The 20688-nt window shown below is 41.3% G+C and overlaps 1 protein-coding gene across 5 annotated transcripts in view; it reads right to left on the bottom strand.

Annotated features, from left to right (window-relative positions):
• Positions 1-180: 180 nt before the first annotated feature.
• LOC137304136 (rho GTPase-activating protein 22-like) overlaps positions 181-20688 on the bottom strand; it is a 295940-nt gene continuing 275432 nt past the window's right edge. For 4 of the 5 annotated variants that reach the window (XM_067972623.1, XM_067972625.1, XM_067972624.1 and 1 more), the window contains 6 exons: positions 20148-20355; positions 17896-18028; positions 16186-16259; positions 15048-15169; positions 9617-10526; positions 181-1162 (listed from right to left, as the gene is read on the bottom strand). In XM_067972623.1, coding sequence (XP_067828724.1) covers positions 937-1162; positions 9617-10526; positions 15048-15169; positions 16186-16259; positions 17896-18028; positions 20148-20355 — 1673 coding nt within the window. In that variant the 3' untranslated portion in view covers positions 181-936. Of the gene's footprint in view, positions 1163-9558; positions 10527-15047; positions 15170-16185; positions 16260-17895; positions 18029-20147; positions 20356-20688 lie in introns of all 5 variants that reach the window. The other variant, XR_010958519.1, reaches the window with a different exon arrangement.

The following is a 20688-nucleotide window of genomic DNA, read 5'->3' as shown; positions in this document are numbered from 1 at the left end:
GCAAACTGTGTAATTCGGATGCAAACGCATCAGAATCAAATGTGGTGAACTGGTGTGAGACTACCTTCAGGGGGCAGTGTCGCACAGCTTTGCGTGCACACCTGCTACAGTATAACTGTAACTAGTGCAAAATGCATTTAATAAAATTCCCAGACAATCCACCGGACTGCTTCAGAGCTATTAAAATTATTTTTAAATCTTTATTGGCAGTATAAAGAACAGACAGCCCCTTCAACTTGGCATTGAGGTGGCAGTGAGTGGAAGTTTTTGCATATATGCACACAAACTCAAGTTTCACTATCTCTGACCAGAGTGTGACCTGGAGCTAGCAGTATAACTCAGGTTTGCTGGCTCTGTGTTCGTCCAGCAGGTACTGGTCTTAAATTGGTACCTGTAATATAACCATCTCAATTATATATTAAAATTTGGCTCAAATAATTGACTGACATTGGTATAAAAGAATTAGCTTTGCATTTGACCTCCCCAAGTCTGATCTTTTGGTTCTCAAATATCGTGTAGACATGTCATTTCAAGCCCACTAAATAGATGAAACAGCACAATGCCAAGACTGTTGAAGCAGAGAAAAGCTGAGAGGAGACAGGCCTCACCCCATTATATGCTGGACTCTTGCTCCTTGTGTAAGAGAAGCACAACATGTGGTAAACGCTTTGAAGTGGAGATAAACTAGAAGAAAAAACAAAGCAATTCCCAAAGTTCTTTTTTTGGGAAATCAATGTGTAAACAGCCTGTAGGAGCTACAAGAGACTTTTCAACAAAAAAAAGGTAGTACAAAATGGAATAGTCTATTAATATTCATCACATTAATTCATAACATTAAACATAAATGCATACGCTTATTATAAAATGTCAATGAAATATGTAAACGGTGTCTTCATGGTCTTGCATGGTGTTTTATGAACTTTAAAGCAGATTTTGCTATTTGGGTTTGGTTTCCCTGGCTTCCAGTGTCAAGTCTCCTAATGTGGCAAAGAAGTCCTCCATCTCCTTCTGCAGAAGTTGATTTCTTTTCTCAGCATCTTCACGTGCCCGCTCTGCATTTCGCATCTTTATTTCAAGCATAGCGTATTTCTTTTTCCCTTGGTCCAACTCTTCTTCCAGTCTGTTCACTTGCAATCGCAGCACTGTGCTAGACTCTTCAAGCCTGAGGAAAGGGATACAATTAACTTGGTTTCTCTCCTACATCCACATCAGTCTTAGTTATCATAACCTAATGTGACAAGCAACAATGTTACCACAGAGAATTTCAAAGAAATCCTGATCAGTGATTGGTGAATAGGGCTCACATTTTGATCCAAGTGCTAATTGTGTGCCCAGCCAGCTAACACACGGAGATGAGGACAGGTGGGGAATCTGTACTGTCAGGTTATAATCTTCGATTCTTTTTTTACTGAAAGCTCTTAATCCTATGTATTCCTTATATATAATTAAGTTTACATTTTACCCATTGCTGAAATTATATACTCATTTTTAACTTGCCTATTTCTTAAAATGTTGTCTAGACTACTTTTGACATTTTCCCACTGTCCATGCCAACTCTTCGAGCAGCCACCCTGGGGCTTGTGTGCACTATCGGGCAAAATAAGTCTGATCCGATTTTCTGCACTTTTACCTTTTCACTCCAAAGAAAAATAAAAGCACCACTCTGCAGAAAAACAACAGTCCAGCACAACTCACCTTGTATATTTGAATGGGAACTGAAGTATTAGACCGTTGGATGGAAATGCAGTGCATTTTTCTCCATCATGTGACTTTCTCCTCCTCCTTTCTCCCCTCCCCAACAATAACTTGCAATCATAGAGCATCTTTAACTTGAACAGTAAACAGCCACAGGGGCTTCACCGAGGTATAGGGAGAAACAAACCAAAAGAAAAGATTAGATGGGATGGAAAGGGAGAGGCGATTGGCTTTGGGAAGGATTTGCAGAGAGTGAGACCTAGAGGCTGAAGAAACGCCTGCCAATGGCTGCATGAACAGAGGAAGGATGCACACTGTAGCTGGAATCACAGGAACAGAGTGTTCATGCAGGGTAGTATAAGAGCAGCAGAGTTTTGGATGAGCCAAAGTTTATGGAAGGTAAGAGAGAGGAGGCTGCCAAGGAGAACATTAGACTAATCTAGTCTGGAGGCGTTGAAGACATGTATGAGGGTTTAGTGGTAGATGGGTTGAGGTGGAGGTGATGGTAAATTGAACATCTATCAAAGTCAAAACTTTGACTTAAGGAAGTAAAGAACTAAATCTATCAAATTTGTAAAATTACTAAGATTATGAATTGCCTTTAGGTGTTAGTATCTATCTATATTAGACAATATATTTTGTAAACAGTAACAGACCACCCACGGTGATAAAATAAAACACTTGCAGGAAATGTGCACTAAATGCAATTCTTTTAATAGATTACTCACTTTCCCCTACATAACTGAGAATAAGATATTAAGGGTCATTGCTCCAATCTTTCCCTTTACACATTTGTTTTCTCTATTTCCTTCTTAAAATTATTTTGAACTCTCTTCTCTCCATAATGTTTGGTTTCTCAGCCAATTGTGTACCTTCCTCATTCTTCCCTTTTTCTTCAAGCAATTCAACACTTCAAGCTTTTAAAATCTAAATTCATCACCTGAACACCATTTCCTGATTTACCTTATCTTCTCTCCTGCTCTTTTCAGTCTTGGTGGTGTTCTGCACTATGGACCTCGGCCCTTAAATCATATTTCTCAATGAAACTAAGTGCCTGATTAGATAAACATTCTAACAGATCATATATCTTATAGGACCGAGCTTGAGATTCAGGTTTATATTTCTTTAATTGTTTTAAAAGTTTAGATTCAAATTCGGCTTCAGTCTGTTTGAATTGGACCATCTGATTAGGGCTAACCTTTGTCCCCAACAGTTTTACAGCCTGAGACAGATAAGCAAGTTATCACTGGATTGTGAATAAGGAAACCACATTTATATCATGTGAAGTAAAGCAGCATAAATCTATACTTTTCCAGAACTAAATGTTTGATTTACTCAAAGATAAAACTGAGGAATGCAGGCCAGATCTTTCAAGGTACCGTGAAAGGAAATATAGAATGAAGAAAAATTGCTGATGATGCCTTGACACTACTGGACGGGGTCACTCATGGAGATGAACCTTCCGTGAGAAAGCAAACATCGACCTCCTTAGAATCATAGAAAGGTTACAGCACGGAAGGAGGCCATTCGGCCCATCGAGTCCACGCCAGCTCTATGCAAGAGCAATCCAACTAGTCCAACTCCGCTTCCCCATCCCCGTAGCCCTGCAATTTTTTTCCTTTTCAAGCACTTATCCAGTTCCCTTTTGAAGGCCATGATTGAATCTGCCTCCACCACCCCCTCTGGCAGTGCATTCCAGATCCTAACCACTCACTGTGTAAACAAGTTTTTCCTCATGTCACCTTTGGTTCTTTCGCCAATCACCTTAAATCTGTGTCCTCTGGTTCTTGACCCTTCTGCCAATGGGAACAGTTTCTCTCTATCTATTCTATCTAGACCCTTCGTGATTTTGAATACCTCTATCAAATCTCCTCACAACCGTCTCTGTTCCAAGGAGAACAACCCCTTCTCTACATCTGCATTGCAGTAACTCGCAAAGGCTTCTTTGACAGCACCTCCCAAACCTTCGACCTCTACCACCTGGAAGGACAAGGGCAGCAGGCACATGGGAACACCACCACCTGCACGTTCCCCCTCCAAGTCACACACCATCCCGACTTGGAAATATATTGTGGTTCCTTCATTGTCACTCAGTCAAAATCCTGGAACTCCCTTCCTAACAGCACTGTGGGAGAACCTGCAACACACGGACTGCAGCAGTTCAAGAAAGCAGCTCACCTCCACTTTGTCAAGGGCAATTAGGGATGGGCAATAAATGCTGGCCTTGCCAGCAACACCCACATCCCATGAATGAAATTTTTAAAATAAAACTTTCCTAAAGTGCGGCACCCAGAATTGGACACAATACTCCAGTTGTGGCCGAACCAGTGTTTTATAAAGGTTCATCATGACTGCCACACTTTTTTACTCTATGCCTCTATTTATAAAAGCCAGGATCCTGTATGTTTTTTTTAAAACCACTTTCTCAACCTGCCCTGCCACCTTCAATGATTTGTGCACATATACCCCCAGATCTCTCTGTTCCTTTACCCCTTTTAGAATTGTGCCCTCTAGTTTATATTGCCTCTCCTCGTTCTTCCTACCAAAAAGTATCACTTTGCATTTTTCTGCGTTAAAGATCATCTGCCACGTGGCCGTGCATGCCACCAGCCTGTCTATATCCTCTTGAAGTCTATCACTATCCTCCTCATTGTTTATTGTCGTCTGCAAATTTGGAAATTGTGCCCTGTATACCCAAGTCCAAGTCATTAATATATATCAAGAAAAGCAGTGGTCCCAGCACTGACCCCCCCTGGGGAACACCACTGTACACCTCCCTCCAGTCCGAAAAACAACCGGTCACCACTACTCTGTATCCATGTTGCCACTGCCCCCTTTATTCCATGGGCCGCAATCTTGATAAGCCTACCACGCGGTACTTTATCAAATGCCTTTTGTAGGTCCATATACACCACATCAACTGCATTGCCCTCATCTACCCTCTCTATTACTTTATCAAAAAACTATCAGGTTAGTTAAACACAATTTACCTTTAACAAATTCGTGCTGGCTTTCCCTAATCAATCCTTGTATTGTAACGATCATGGGTTGAGTCAGTTTACCTCAGTAAAAGTATTAACACTGGCAGTCATAGCCATGAAGATATAAGGGCAGAAAAGCACTAACAAATAACCATTGGTCTGAAATCAGAGCTGAATCAGGGTGGGAGAGAAAAAGCAAGAAATCAAAGATGTGATAAGAGTTCTTTTAAGGAAACTGCATTTAGCCTTCACTAACGTTGGACACAAAAGCAATGAGCCTTAATTGGCAGAACTGAGAGGTTTTTGCCTTCAGTCCCTGATACCATGCACAGCTATAACACAGACAAACATTGTTCGCAGAGGTGGGAGAGGACAGCTGGGTGACTGCACTCTGATAAGTACAATAGCGAGAACTTCACATACTGGGAAAATGACCTTAGTTTACGTAGAACTAGCTGATACATGTTGAGGCAGAGGCTATCTTTGGTCAATTCTAGATATTAAAACACGGAGTTGAATGTAGAACATGCATCCAGTCAAAAAAAAAAATCACACTTTTTAAATTTTTGATCCGAATTTTGAGGGGCATCACAGCCCAGCCAAGCAAGTCTGGTCTTCACCTGACATCCATACACTTGTACATTGAGCAGGGATTATTGGATAGCAATTAGGTGTGGGGACCCTAGCTGACTTACCCCTCCCTAACTCAGGGGCATTGAGGCCAATTTTAGCACCTCCATTGTCATTGTCAGATCAGCTAACTCGGCACAGACTGAGGATTGTACCTGGACATTCCTGGTCTGTGTGCCTCAATTACTCGCTCGATAAATTCGATGAGCCATTAGGAATACTCCAAATTAGAGAATGACTGAGATGTGATACATTAAGTACTTACAAATGAGTGAAATAAGCCTAATTAGACTGTATAGAACCTTGAGAGGTGTGGTGGGATGGTTTTGTCTGCCAACAAAAGATGACCAGATCATTTTATCTTTTAAAAGGGAAAAAGTAGATGAACATTTGAAGTAGAGCAAGATACAGGGGCCATAGGAAGAAAGGAGGACAGTGGGATTAGTTTTTGACTGCTGTAGCAAAGAGACAGCACAGACACAATAGGCTGAATGGCCTCCTTATGTGCTGTAAACATCTATGGTTCTATCCTCCAGTCCATTCATTTCCCAATGTTCAAAAGGCAAAATGCAGGACTTGCACAGAAATACCGCAAATTAATTTCAAAAAGTGTGTCAAAAAGAGGTCAGCTCACTGATAGCTTCTATTGACCATCTCAGTATGTACAATCCATACTTGTCACAATCTGAGAGTCATGGGCCTCTACAGTTTTTTAATGAGTTTTTACCCACCATTACATCCATCCATCAACACCTCTGACACAGCTGTGTGTTGAATTCTGGGATTATGACTGGGCGACAAGCATCTCCCACAGTAACCCGTTAATGTTGCCTTAATTCCACAAAGTTGAGTTAAAACAATGTAAGCAAAGTATGGAGGGTTTTAGAGCCTGTGCATAGTCATTTTTTTGATGTTTGGTTGCAAGCAAGAATTCCTATCGGCTAAGCTTTCATTACATTGCTGTTTATAGAGCAGCTTTTTACTAATTTTCAAATAAGCATTAGCTTTTTCATGGTCTAATTTTTCTAACTTCCTTTAAATAGGAATGCAATAGTCTTCAACATTTAGTTCAAGATTTTTGCTTTGACTTTGCTGCATTTTGTGTAAGTATGACTAATCATACAGAAAGTGACTATGTAATGTAACCTAAAAATTTAGTAGAAGTGTGTAAGCTGGGCTGAAGGGAGAAGGAGGGTTTTTAGTAGGTTGTCCTTTAGGATATGTGCCAATATGTTTTATTTTAGCTTTGTAGAAACAAATTTGTGCTGAGTCAGAAGGTTGTAAGTTTAAGCCCCACTTCAGAGATTTGAGCCATAATCTAGGCTTGGCATTAATGGTCCAGTACTGAGGGAGTGCTGCACTGTTAAGAAGTGCCATCCTTTGGATGACTTAAAACAAATGGCATCTGCACATAACATTTGTGTGAATAAAATGACATGCAATGCTTCTAGCTCTTTGCAGTGTAGCTATGCTTTGCAGTTCTGGCCATGTCACATTTTATGTTGTCGTGACACAGAGCATTGGACCGATGCTGTGGGCACCTAACCTCCAAAGCCAGCGTTATATAGCATCAAGCAATTTCCTCGTCTGGTGTGAAGGGAAGGGTTTCACTTGAATGCATTATGGAATTACATAGAATGTACAGCACAGAAACAGGCCATTTGGCCCAACTGGTCCATGCTGGTGTTTATGCTCCACACAAGCCTCCTCCCTCCCTACCAGCATATCCTTCTATTCCTTTCTCCCTCAGGTGTTTACTTATCATATTTCCCTTTAAATGCATCTATGCTGGTCACCTCAACTACTCCTTGTGGTAGCGAGTTCCACATTCTAACCACTCCGAGTAAAGAAGTTTCTCCTGAATTTCCTATTGGATTTATTAGTGACTATCTTATTTATGGCTTCTCATTCTGGTCTCCCCCGCAAGTGGAAACATCTTCTCTCTGTCTAAGATTAGGAGATGGTTTGATGGGATAAAGAACTCTCAGGTCATCCCTCAGTCTTCTCTTTTCTAGAGAAACAAACCCCAGCCTGCCCAATCTTTCCTGATAGGTATAACTTCTCAGTTCTGGTATCATCCCTGGCAAATCTTTTTTGCGCCTGCTCCTCCAGTGCCTCTATATCCTTTTTATAACATGGAGACCAGAACTGTGCACAGAACTCCAAGAGTTGTCTAACCAAGGTTCTAGACAAGTTTAACATAACTTCTCTGCTTTTCAATTCTATCCCTCTAGAAAATGAACCCCAGTACTTGGTTTGCTTTTTGTATGGCCTTATTAACCTGCATCAATACTTTGATTTGTGCATCTGTACCCCAGATCCTTCTGCTCCTTTGCCCCATTTAGACTTCTTATCCAGGCAGTATGTGGCCCCCTTATTCTTCCTACCGAAATGTAGCTTACAAATCTGCTCGTGCTGTTAAACTGCAACTTAGTGTCTCCTTAGCTACGACGTTAAAGTTAGACAGTATAAATTCTCCCTCACTGTACCAACTTAAAAAAAACTAACAGACGACTGTAAAACAGACGCCACTGCAGACAGCTCGAGAACAGCTGAGTGGAGCTTTTCCTAGAAACACAATTATTTGAAGATCCTGCTGTTTAGATTGCTCAGAGCACCCTGGCTGATCAATCTGTCAGCTGCTTTGTTTGCTATCACTAAACAAGCTGCTCTATCAACAAGCTGGAACCTTGTGTTCTGAATGCTTGACAACAGAAAGTGGTCTGGTTGCAAAGTAGAAATGCCAGGTAACACCTGCCTGTTAAATTGGTTGAAGATGCTGCCTGTGTTTTGTCTGTCTGGGTTAATCAAGCTCACCTCGAGGCAAAAAAGTACATGAAACTTGCTATGAGGAAGCCTTGCTAGATCCCAGGTGAAACATCATCAGCCAATTTTTAAACTTTTTTCTCCCCCCAAAGAAAGCCTGTTACTATGGGCTTTATTTACATTGTATTAGGTTAGTGTTCAGTATCCCAGGTAGATTTGAGTTGTTGTAATGCCAAATCAATACACAGGAGCACTGTGGAAAAACAATGGAGATTATTGTGCATTTGAGGGGCTTTGCAAATTTTAACAGACTTAGAATTCGATTCAACACATTGGTACTTAAAACTGGTCAATAAAAGCATTGTGAATCTCTGTGACCAGCGATTGTGCTTTGTGAGCCTATGAATTTTCTGTCAAATCCTTCAGCTCTGGATTGAGGAGTGTTTTTAGACACGTGTCTTCTAAAGTGAAATTGGGGAAAAGATGTTGATAAGAATACTATTTGGAGCAAGATACACTTGCTGTGGGATAGAATATGGACAGTGGAAATTTAGGCAATTTGCAATTTGTCAAAGGTGGAACTAAGGAGGCCTGGAAGGAGTATGTTGGAGCACTATAGTCTGGAGGTGACAAGAGGAACTCATGGGGAGATTAGGAATAAACCATTCAGAATAGGTGATGAGAGGTTTAGGTTCAGTGTGGCTTAATGCTACATCCACAATCTACTCCCACTAAGAAACAATATACAGCATAGCATATTCATGAATAGCAGAGTTCTGATTGGGGGGCACTCATGTAAAACGATTGATATTAAAGGTTTCAAATATTAAACAAAATTATCAGAAGACATCTTTAAAAATACACTCAACTATGTGATTGAAACAGCAAAATAAGGTCTCTGCTCACTAAATGAGGAACTGAGGTTAGGCAGATCCAGTGCAGGACTTGACCTGGTGGCCTTCCCTCCCTCCTATTTCTCCTGGTACAGTACATGTACACATTATTGCTTAAACATTGCATTTGTTCGGAGCACAGGGCTGTTGCAGTTAGCCAAGAGTTAAGAAAAAAAAACCTGCCATTCACGAGATATAATCTAAATACATTATTGATCCATACAAAGCTGTCACTGGAATAACTAATCTGGATCCAAGAAGCCAAATTCAGTCACAACACACACCACACCCAGTAAGTTTGTTCCATTACATTTCCGTAATTCCAATTAGGGATGAGAAAACCCACATCTGAATCACATCAGATGGACTTGTTATGTGGTAATGGTGTGTGCGGTTTCAAATGTGCAGTTCCAGGAATCAGGCATGTGATTTTATACCACTGTGCCATAGCCTGGAGCACTATTGGATTTTGTGCATCCTAATTAAACAATTCCTTGAACTGTTGATTTCATGCCTGCACAGTGCAAGACCACATTTTTAAACCAAAATTGTTTCCTGTGCAGTTCCATTTACTCCTAATTCTGAATTCTAACCTGGTTTCTCGCAAAGCAGTTATGCATGTAACTCGAAAGTTACGTGTCTTGTTATCACCTTATAATCCTGGTTTCATACTCTGCCCTTTGTTTGGTCAGTTCTGACTTGAGCTCTGTGACCAGACTCTGAAGTGCTTTCGAACATGTGGCAGAGTCATTAGATGCAGTGACCAAGTCACTGTTCTCGCTGCAGCTCATACTACTGATGCACACTTCAAACTGCTCCATCCTATTGCCAGTCTCGACCCTCTGCGTCTCACCCTGTGGCTGGGTGACCTGCACCGGCCAGTCCACTTTCGTGCAGTTGAGTACTGAAGAGTCACTCTCGTGGCAAACTGCGGAACTACTAGAGTCAACCACTGAAATTTCACAGGATGAAGTTGACCATGTAGTGCTAGCAATGCTCTGCCTGTCCCCAATGCTCAAGGAAAGACTTGATGATGGGACATTGTCATAAGTTGACAGGCGGGACGACCCTGTTTCTTTAACCCTGTCCCCAGATGAAGTCCTTCTGTGCCCTCGGAGTGAAGACAAGCCATTCATCAGCCAATTCCCACTGGCTGTTAAATGTGGAATATCTAAAGTAGAGCCACCTAGTTTGGCATTGCTGGCCCTTCCTCCAGTCTGTTTAAATGAGTATTTCCACCCAGGCAGTGTCTGCAATCTTCTGTTTGGGCTGGTATTTATAGGAACCCGTTTGTCGGCTCGCTCCTGAGATGCATTTTTCGAAACGGTTACGGGGGTACTAATGTTCACATCCAGTGAGGTTGCGCTGTTGCAGAAGCTGCCCACTTGATTGTCAGTCTTGGTTTCTTCGCACTCTTCTTCAGACACCCACTCCACCAGACAGCGCTTGCCCACCGGTCTTACTTCAGGCTGTGGGCTCAGTAGGTCACTGTGACTGATGGGAAATAGCCTGTCATGTTCACTGATCAGCACGGTCATTAAATGCTGCACTAGGGAGGTACCTGTTTGTGGAGAGAAAGAAAAACTTATTTTTACTGGACTATACACACCGGACATGAAATGGGTTTGCATGTTTAACTCATGATTGAGCACTGACCCTTTATCACAAAAGCTAATGAGTGCATTTCCGAGACTTTGCTCAAAAGTGATACGAGGGTTAATTCCTAGTGGGAGCATCCTCCATGGGGATGTGGGTTGGAGAATTGGGCTACACAACGTTGTAGCCTTATCTATCTTGAATTATTGCTTCCCCACTGGGTGCGCAGGATATGTTTTGATACTTTATCTCATTGCGTTGTTGATACGATGCCTCTTAACACCATCTTCACTACCCTAGTCTAAATTAATATGAAAATCCATTGCCAAGCTTTATTAAATCAGGTGAAATCTTTAAACGGAAGTATATTTTTCTCCCGTTTCCTCTCCTGAAGCTAACTTATGCTGGGAGTATAGTTCCACCAGTTTTGGCAGCTCTTCAGTGTCTAACCCAACTTGCCATTCTGTGTGAGCCGAGACAATGAATGCCAACAGGTTATTGATCATGGAGGGCACTGCCACTCAGCCCAAGCCTCCTCTTTTCAGCAGTCATTACAGAACAATGTTCAGAAGCAGGACTTCTGGCTGCATTTATTTTTCTTCCCCCTCCCTAACTCATGGGCATGGAAGTCAGTTCTCATACCCAATTGGAAACTGAGCATGATCGACATTCAGGAAACTGACATAGTCGTGTTTCAGGAAGTTATCAGTAGATTTATCACACTGATATTAGCATATGAAGATATTGTGGCAATTTTAACCTAACCCGCCTATCGGGTTAGTCAATAGAGAGTAATATTGGGTGGGGTGTAAAACCAGGGTTCCACCCGATCCTATGGGTTTCCCGCCTGGTGAGTTGGGTTAAAATGACCTCCCAAGTGTTTAAAATAAATTAATTAAGACCCCCATTAAAATAGAGAACAAAGAAATTTCATATGAATGCACTAAGCATTCATCTCACTATGCCTCAGGTAAAACCGCAGGCATGAACAGAATATTAGGTATTAGTGATAATTCTTTATTGTGGTTTGAACTTTGAAGGAGGTTGATGATGAGACACCTCCTTCAGCTAAGAGGCCATGATCCTTCTATGTTAACCACCACATGGGCTGCTAAAGTTTCTGGGAATGTCACCCAGTAATTTCACAATCTCTATAATCAACTATTTGTCATTGTATTGTTTAAACATTTTCCCACCTTTTCTCCTGAAGATGCTGACTTAGTGGCATACAGTTCCATGTGTGCTGGTAGTTCTTTTGGTACCTCAACTAAGTAAGCGATGACAGTGGCAGGCTATTGTATTAGAGGTGAGGAGAGTAGATTGCAACTGAGCCAGCTCCTGTTCTTATTAAACGTCCACAAACAAGCACTTTGCTTTAGAATGAGCACTACTGCTATCGAGGCTAATTTTATGCCTCCTTTGCTCAGGGATGCTCGTTGCTCCCTCACTGCCAGCTCTGGGATCAGGTAACACTGTACTCTTAATGACTGTTTGCACTGTCCAGTGATCCTCAAAGAGGGATGGTGACAAAATGATGATCAAACCCAAGTGGTTTACCCAAAGTGTCATTTGTTGTGCTCGGATAGTTTAATATGGACCTTGAGCAAACTTCCCTGATCTCCTTTATAATTTATCCTCTCTACTCAAATCCTTATAAACGACTGGGTGGGAATAGAGTTGGCAAAGGGGGAAAGAAATGTTGACACAAGAGGGAAGAGAACTTCATTAACAATGAAGGAAATATGGAAACTAAAAAGGAAAGTGGACAAGTAGGAAATGACTTGGGGAATGGGAGAGTGTAAAAAGTAAAGACCGAGAAAGAGACACAGAGCAACAGCAGTAGACAGTAAAAAGGATACAAAGGGAAATAGATTAATGGGAGTACTATTTGTAAGCAAGCATTGCCCAGAGGGTGTATTACTCAGTGCTTCCTGATTGACTAATCATCCAGTTTTCTTCTCTATTATACGAATTTTCACATATGAAGTTTGAGAAGTGTTCGTTGCCTATGTGGCTAACATCAATTGTAGTAATCCAAGAGCATTCTGAATATAATTGGTCCTATTGCCAAGGACACTGCAGGGAGTCCAACTGATAGGACTGAGTTCGCCGATATCCAATAATTACATTAAAAGTGTATCAAGTAAGCAGTGTAATCGCATGTGAATTTTAAGAATTCAGCAGAAAAAAAAGTGGGATAGATCTAGACTTTGCGCAATAGTGTAAAACGGATGATTGCAAGTCGGCAGCCAGTTTTACATCTCTCCCATTGACAGCAATGGAAAGAAAAACAAAAACAACAAAAAAAATCAGGAGATGTAAAGCAGGCTGATAACTCGCTATTACTCGTTTTACACTATTGCACAAAGTCACAATCTACCCCAAATGAGTGGTCCTAAAAGTCTAAAGTTAATATGCTGCCTTTAAAAATGAACAGTACAAATGTTATAAATAACTTTTAAACCATTGTAAAAAAATATATAATTTCTGGTTACTAAGTACTTATGATTTGTTGTTCCTCCTGAAAATTGATTTTACGTTAAACAAAAAATTGATCCAAGTTGTACCCTCTGGATAAATCTGTCTTTGAGATCAAGACAGATGAGGAACACTATTAGTCCATCTTAATTCATCCACCCAGAAGCATAGCACCCACCAACTGTTTTATAAGTGATCCTAGGGTTTCTGCCATCACTACTCTATCTGGAAGTCTGTGCAGTTAATGAGAAAGTCTGCATACCTCAGACACTGCATCATTTGGGTACAAGTGTTTGGGGTGGTGTCTCAATTATAAAAAGGTAAGTGGATTGACAAGGTAATGATATCAGTCACAATGATCTCCTGGAGCTTGCTTGCCTACAGATGTCAAAAGAGGAACATCCCAGAGGTTTTTTTTAAACCCCTAAATTGGCTGAAGGTTTTTCTCTTTACGCCTCTCCCAGGGAATTGCATGGGTGCTGAAAGGGGTTGGGGAGGGACGGGTTAGATGGTGGATGGGGCAGGTTTGATGGACCAGCTGGTCTTTCCCCATCCTTTTTTTGTATGTTTCTAGGTTTATGAAAAATGGCGAAGGTTGCCGTTATTTAGAAGCTGCACTTCCTCTCAGGAGAATCACATCCTCCATTTTCTGGTCACTTATTGTTCATGTTGTAAGCTGTAGTTTGAACATGGTGGGAACAGGAAATTCACTGTCCTACCATTGAGAGCTTAAAAATGCCAACTGGATACTTTACCTTAGAAGAGTGCAAAAAACAGACTAGATTTGGGTCATGGCTCCCCCTCAACCTGGCCCTATGCAGCTTTTTTGTTCTATTTGCACACTATGCACAAAGAAGACTTCACTGAACCGGTTAAAATTCTTGGGCCTTGAGAATCAGAAAAGTTGCTTCTATACCAAAGAAGGATCAGAATTTTTGCACCAATCACACGGCATTTGGGCCTGGAAAATCTTTGAAGAGGCTGATGCAGCATCCAACATGCAAACTTTGGAACAGATTCACTATCAGACACTGACCCCAACAACAGTGAGAAAGGCAACAGTGGTAAGCCTGGCAATGGTGGGGAGGGGGAGGTGAGGTACAGCAGAAGTGGTGACAGCAGAGTGGGCACCAAAAAAATAGCAGAATGAGCAGCAGGGAAGAGGACCTGGGGAAGCAGACCAGTCTAGGAACATCAAAAAGTGATGTACATGCTCTTTTGGTTTTAAGGGGATTGATTTTTACTATATCGAAAAGCGTGGAATGTTTTCATGGGGGGGCAGGGGGGTTAGATTTTTAGCCAAATGTGGCCCCAATGGTTGTACCATGTAGATCCTGCTCCAAAAAGTTGGACACCCAGTTTTAGATCATTTTAATAAAAGATTGGATTGGTTGGTGGTAATTTTGTAGTCATCAGTCTATGATACACAACTGCTGAAAATCTAGCAGTTCTCCTCAAGAGAACCTATAGGATTGCTGGGGTACAAGGTATTAATGCTACAGTTGTGCACTAGTCAATAAGGTGAGATTGGAGGTTAAGGTGCATTATTGGTGCAGTGCCGCCTTACTCTGCAACTATCTGGCACTATAACTGACCTGGCACGCTGAGTAAATGAAATTATATTTTATTTGCTGAATGAGCATACGATCTTTAGTGTTATATTCTTTTAACCCTTTTCCATTGGAAAGCCTAGGCCTTAGCTATGGTACTGAACTGGATTGTCAATTGGACACTTGGGTCAAACATACCAGGAGGGGCAATGAATGCTCCACACATCTTGCTGCAGTTTCACGTATTTCCTGCAACATCATCTATAAAGATGAGTAAATGTTTATAGTCAGTCAAAGAAGTTCAACTGTATGTGCTGCCAATCAGAGAAGAAGTCTATGTAGGTCAGAGGAACTTGGGCTATAAGTGAACCAATGAAGATGCAAAGAACAGACATTCACAAATTACTAAAATATAACAGCAGTTGACAAGAAAACTGGGATGAGCCAAGTTTACATACCTTCCATTATGGTCACTGGGTCTTCCAGTTTTGGACGCAAGATATTTGGACCAAAGACAGTTGCGAGATTTTGGACGCTCATTTTATTAACACTTGAATAAGACTGAACTTCATCAAGGAACCTACAAATAACATGGTAAATGTTAGAAGGGACAGTCAGTCAAAATATAGTATAATCCTATCTGCTTCATTTTGCTGAAATGGTCTTTTAGTTCTACAAAGGTGTATACATGTATCAATGAGAAAATTTCATATTTTGTACAACTAAAGAATTGTTAGTTCACTTGGATTATTCATCTGTTGTGTGTGAACCAAGGAATCTGCTTCTTCGACAGGTTAGGTTGCATTAATTGTACTTAGTGGAAGCTATTTCCCTGAGGGGAAACACATCTTCCTCTGCCCAAATGTAAACAATCACACTATCAAAATTTTGCAGCTCACAAACTCTGCCTGATCTGCCGAACCAATGCTTGGACATCAGGGGTACAGCCAGGTGAGGAAGATATGACAAGTGTCCAGCAAGGCTAACTTTTTCCCCCCCTAAAATGGGCGTTGCAAAAAAAAAACCCACCAAAAAAAAACACTAACACAGTTTTAAAAAAAATCCCACAGGGGTTATTAGACACATGCAGACTGAGTTCTTGCCTTGATTCAGGCAACTTCCCATCACATACTTTCCTGTCCCACAGCCATCTCCAAGAATAGTATTAATATAACAGCAAGAAGCTCCCATTCCACAGCACTGTCCATCCAAAAGTGTGACCAAATCTGCCCAAAGCTAAGACGACAGAGTCTGTGCTACAACAGTCAAACAGGTCTGGAACTTCAAACTTTTGGCTTCCTATCTTGAATTTGGTGCCCCAAGCATTTCTTAAAATGCTATTTACTTTGCAAGTTTCTTCTATTAGAAAAACAAGTCTAGCCACAGTGTCCAAACAAAATTCAGTTCTGTAATTCTGTTTCAATATTGGAGAGGAGTACAGTGCTAAAATGTTGTAGAACAGCACACAGAATGGGTGAGAAACATATCAGTGATGGCTTTAGTGTTGGTTAGTCCTGATTAGAGGCTTTATGCATTGTGCTTATGCACTTAACCATCCACCCATTGTAGTCTGCCTAGTCATGGTGTGAAACCCACCTGCAGATATATTTGAGAAGATTGTAATTGGCCTGAGGCAGACTGGTGACCTGTTTGATCAACTCCTGGACACCCTGAATAAAAACAAAACCAGATTATTAATGCTTATTATGGTTCAGGTAGAAGACTCAAAAAGGAAAACTGGGCAGTTTTAACCCTATCTAACCAGCAGAAAACAGATAGGTAGGCCAGTTAAAATTGCCCAGGTTACTTACCTGTCTTGGGGTGGACTGACTGTAACTGTAGCCTGCTCAACTGAACAGGCAGCAAGGACACCCGGCCAAAGCCGTCTGGGTCCTTTGTAACATACGTATGTCGTATCCTGATGACATCATCGGCACCTGACTGCAATTTTAACTCAGCAGCTTGAGTAGGAAGCAGCAGTGAGTTTCCTGCCAGGCCAGCCGATTGGGGAAGAGGTTTTAAGTACGTCTCCTGCCCCAACAAGGAAAGTTTAGGCTTCGCCGCCGCAACTCCATCAGGTAAAAGGCCGAAATGACTCCAAAAGTAAAGTGGAGTGAGATTTCTATCTCCACGGAGCCTCCCTCCACTTCATTCTGGTATTTGCTTGGGTACCAGACTCAGGCTGCTTTTACACTATAACTGCAGTGTTGGTGGGAAGTGGGCTTGCTTCGTGTAGACATTACGGTTGTCGTGTGAATCCAGCTTTAATGTCGAGCATTTCAATTCTCTTGGCAGCTCCACCAAACAAACGAAGAAAAAGAAGCTTCTGCCCAGAATCTTTTCACCGGGTTTAAATCCATTTAAAAGGTTTTTCCCTTAAATAAGGGCTAAAGTCTTCGAGCAGTAAACCATCCAGGTCCTAGGTGTTAGAGGGAGGTTTCGCGTTTTTGGTGGAAAAATGTATCTTTACCAATTATGTATTGAGAGACTTGTAGTTGGTCTTTATTATAATGATGGGTCATCAACTTCAGCCAGTAAGAGAGAGAAGGAAAAGGCAAGTAAGAAAAAGGCAAGGATTCTCAGGGAACTGCCTTGATACACGATTGGAACTATGTTAACTCTATTTAGATGAAATCTTTTAAAAATTGTCAACCTCTCTCTCCATACCTGAGCCACCTGAATTAATTTTTTTCTCCTTTAATGGAATGAAGAAGTCAACGCTACAGTAATAATTGCCTGGTGCTTTTTTTCCCCCACCAATTTTCGTGTTGGCATTGGCTTTGCTGAATGGTTGCCATGGGAGCCAGTCACCATCCAATAATTGTGCTATATTATCCAAGACCCAGTTATACTACATGTACTAGTACCTACAAGGTGCCCACGCTGGGCCTGTAGACCCAAGTTATACTGCCAGCTCCTCTACTGCTTTCTGCTCAAAAGGGAGCTCTCCGGATGTGTGCCTATTGCCAGCATTTGCAAACCAGCATTCAACTCTCTGCCAATGTCAGTTTAAAAAGTGCCAAGCAGGAGCACTTGGGAGCTTCTTTGCATATTTAGTTAAACCCAACTACCTCCTGGAGGTGGTCTCACACTTCTCATTTCAATGTACTTTGGATGACTTGGCACCCAAATTACTCTAGACAGTTTGAATCAATGGAAAGTTGAAACTGCTTCGAATTGAGCTAACAAGGTGTAGTATAATCGGTCTATGAGAGTAATATGGAATGGCCCAATTCTTAAGAATGTTGGCAAAGAGGACATTTAAGCATTCAGGACCAAACACGGTAACCCTCTAGGTAAGCGTACCTCCTCTTCATCCTTAGCCAGTAGTTGTGCACAGGAGAGGAAGTCCTCATACTTGGCAAATGGGATCACTGGCTCTGGTAACTCTCTTAGATACAGCTTCAGCAGGGATGCAACCGTGTGGACATCGGTGTTCCTGCAAAAAAAAAAAGTAATATTCACGTGAAACATCCAATCCGTGGAGTTGTAGAATGGTGACACAATTAGCTAACATCTGGCAGGCCATGGAGGTAGTTTAACACCAATCACAGAATGACCACTGAAGGGCCAATTGCCCTTCATGCTGGACCACAAATGGCATTTTATTTGTGTACAAGGAATAATGAGAATTGCTACTAATTTTATCTCCAAAGCTTTTGAAGCTTCAGTGATCAAAATTAAACCATCAGAATATTTCAATTTCAGTGTTAGAAATGGACTATTAACATTTTATTTAAGAACATCAAATTTTGTAAAGCTGTGATAGGTAAGCTATGACGTTCCCCAAATAACAGTTAAAGCAGACAGATTATTGTCCATCCATACCTCCCAACAGGTAACTAGATATTTGGCTTTGCATACAGTCCCCATCAGTTCCCCATGTTTATAATGCTTGTACTTGAGAACAAGCTTTGAGATGATCCAGTTTGTTCAAGTAGAAAAGTTATTCTCCTTGAGAGGACACATGGATGAGCAATATTGATATCAAGAACCAGGAATTTATGTTTAGAGGATTTAAGGAATGGGCTTATCTTTGGGAAAAAGAAAACCTAATCGAAGTTTTTTAACTTTATCAATTCCCTTCATTGTTTATGTGGGTAAACTGTGTGCTATGGTGACAGCTTCAGGTTCAAAATTAGGAAGTCAGGCAAAACCTTTTCACCCAAAACATAAAACAGGCAAGGTCAATGAAGCTGACAGTATGGTTCAAGAGGCAATTAGATGTGCACCTGGAGAGAAAGGATGGAGAGATTTGGTGAGAAGGCAGGTAGATGGGGCTGATCTATCAAAAAGGGATGGACTTGTTCAGCATTCTCTAAGTTCTTATGTTTTCAACAAAATCTGGACCTCTGCATTGAGGTATTGGAGTACAGCAGAAAGCTCCATCAATCCGGGAGTAGCATTATTCCCATTTTAAAATGTCTTTGTTGCAGTGGAAACATGTTCCAACGTAACATGGGCATAATCCTGGAAGGCTGCCCTTTTCATCCGCCCCCAGCCTCCCATCCTGACCTTGAGCCCAGGAACGTCTGTATATTTTAGGTGGGTGGAGAATGGCTGCATTCTCAGCACTTAATGATGCCAGGGCATGAATGATGGGAAATATATCCCGTTACTTCCAGCAGAAAATCCTAGGATCGTGAAGGGTTCTGATGGAGTAAATAAGGAGAAACAGGTTCCAGAGGACACAGATTTAAGGTAATTGGCAAAAGAACCAGAGGCGACTTGAGGAAATTATTCTTAATGGAGTGAGTTATGATGATCTGGAATGCACTGCCTGAATGGGTGGTGGAAGCAGATTCAATAATAACTTTCAAAGGGGAATTGGATAAATACTTGAAGGGGAAATATGTGCAGGGCTATGGGGAAAGAGCAGGGGAGTGGGACTAATTGGGTAGTTCTTTCAAAGAGCAGTCACAGGCATGATGGGCCGAATAGCTCCCTTCTGTGCTGTATCATTCTATGATTCCATGCTAAGTGGTGGTCACAAGCAGGGACCCAGATCATCAGCTCCCGAAGAATTTCCCACTTGTCAGATCCAATGGCGATATGCTGGAAAAATCTAATCTTCCATATTTGGGTTCATTGCTATACATAAAAGATTGATCAGATGGTAGCCATGTAAAATCTACAGAATCTGGTTTTCAATTGGTCAAAAAACTAGCTAGTTTCCTAGCCAATCAAATGGCAGTTTCTCTTGTAAAGTGGCCCATACCTCCCACGTGGACCAGTGAATGCTTGTAAATTTAGAAAATGAAGCAAAAAGTTCCAATGAGTAGAATAGAGAGCATTAATTAGTTTTAAAACAGTACAGAAGAATAAGGTGGTGTGCAAAGGAGGGCATAATGGATGATGACTCACTGGACACACGATACTATTTTTTGAAGTAATATGTTGAGTTTGAAGTTAGGCACTGTCTGTATAAAAGTTGTAACTATTGGTGACTTATTTCATTGCAATGCTACAAAAATCTCCTCAGTAAACATCGCATAGAACTTCAGAAGCCTCAAGTGTTTAACTATGTAAATTTAAGAATCACCGTCAGCGTACATTACCTGTCAAACAGAGGCTTTTCTCCACAATCAAAGGCATCCTGGAGTTCTTTGACCAGGTTGGCTTGCCCAGGCATGCGGAATAACCCTTCTTCATTGAGGCCATGCTCTCTGATAAAGTCCACACACTGTTCGACTAGTAAGGGAGCCAAGCGCTTTCCAAACTTCCGCTCATACTGTACAGTGTCTTCCAAACGCTGTCCAAATATACCTGAAATAAAATCGGAATTTACAGCTGTGATTTCCCTCGACATGAACTTTAACAACCATTTGTTCTGATTTATAATGTTGCTTTGAAAGTTGGTGCAGTGAACTGAAACACTAAATATCAAAGTTAAGAAGGAGGTAACTCAAAACATTTTAATTACAATGCTGCAGATCAATTTTAAAAGCCACAAGTACCTCTTTTTTTTTGAAAAAATCATTTTTCTTTGTGGTTTTTAAAAGGTTGCTTCAAACACTTCCTTTTCACTCAACAACTCTTAACCCTCTGTGGAATCCAAGACATAAAACACTGCTCCCACATCTGGGGAGGCCTTTCTAA

The sequence above is a fragment of the Heptranchias perlo genome, chromosome 36, assembly GCF_035084215.1.
Source record: "Heptranchias perlo isolate sHepPer1 chromosome 36, sHepPer1.hap1, whole genome shotgun sequence".
In the NCBI taxonomy this organism is placed as follows: Eukaryota; Metazoa; Chordata; class Chondrichthyes; order Hexanchiformes; family Hexanchidae; genus Heptranchias; species Heptranchias perlo.
Note: the sequence above shows the minus strand (reverse complement) of the source record. Positions and strands in the feature narration are given on the sequence as shown.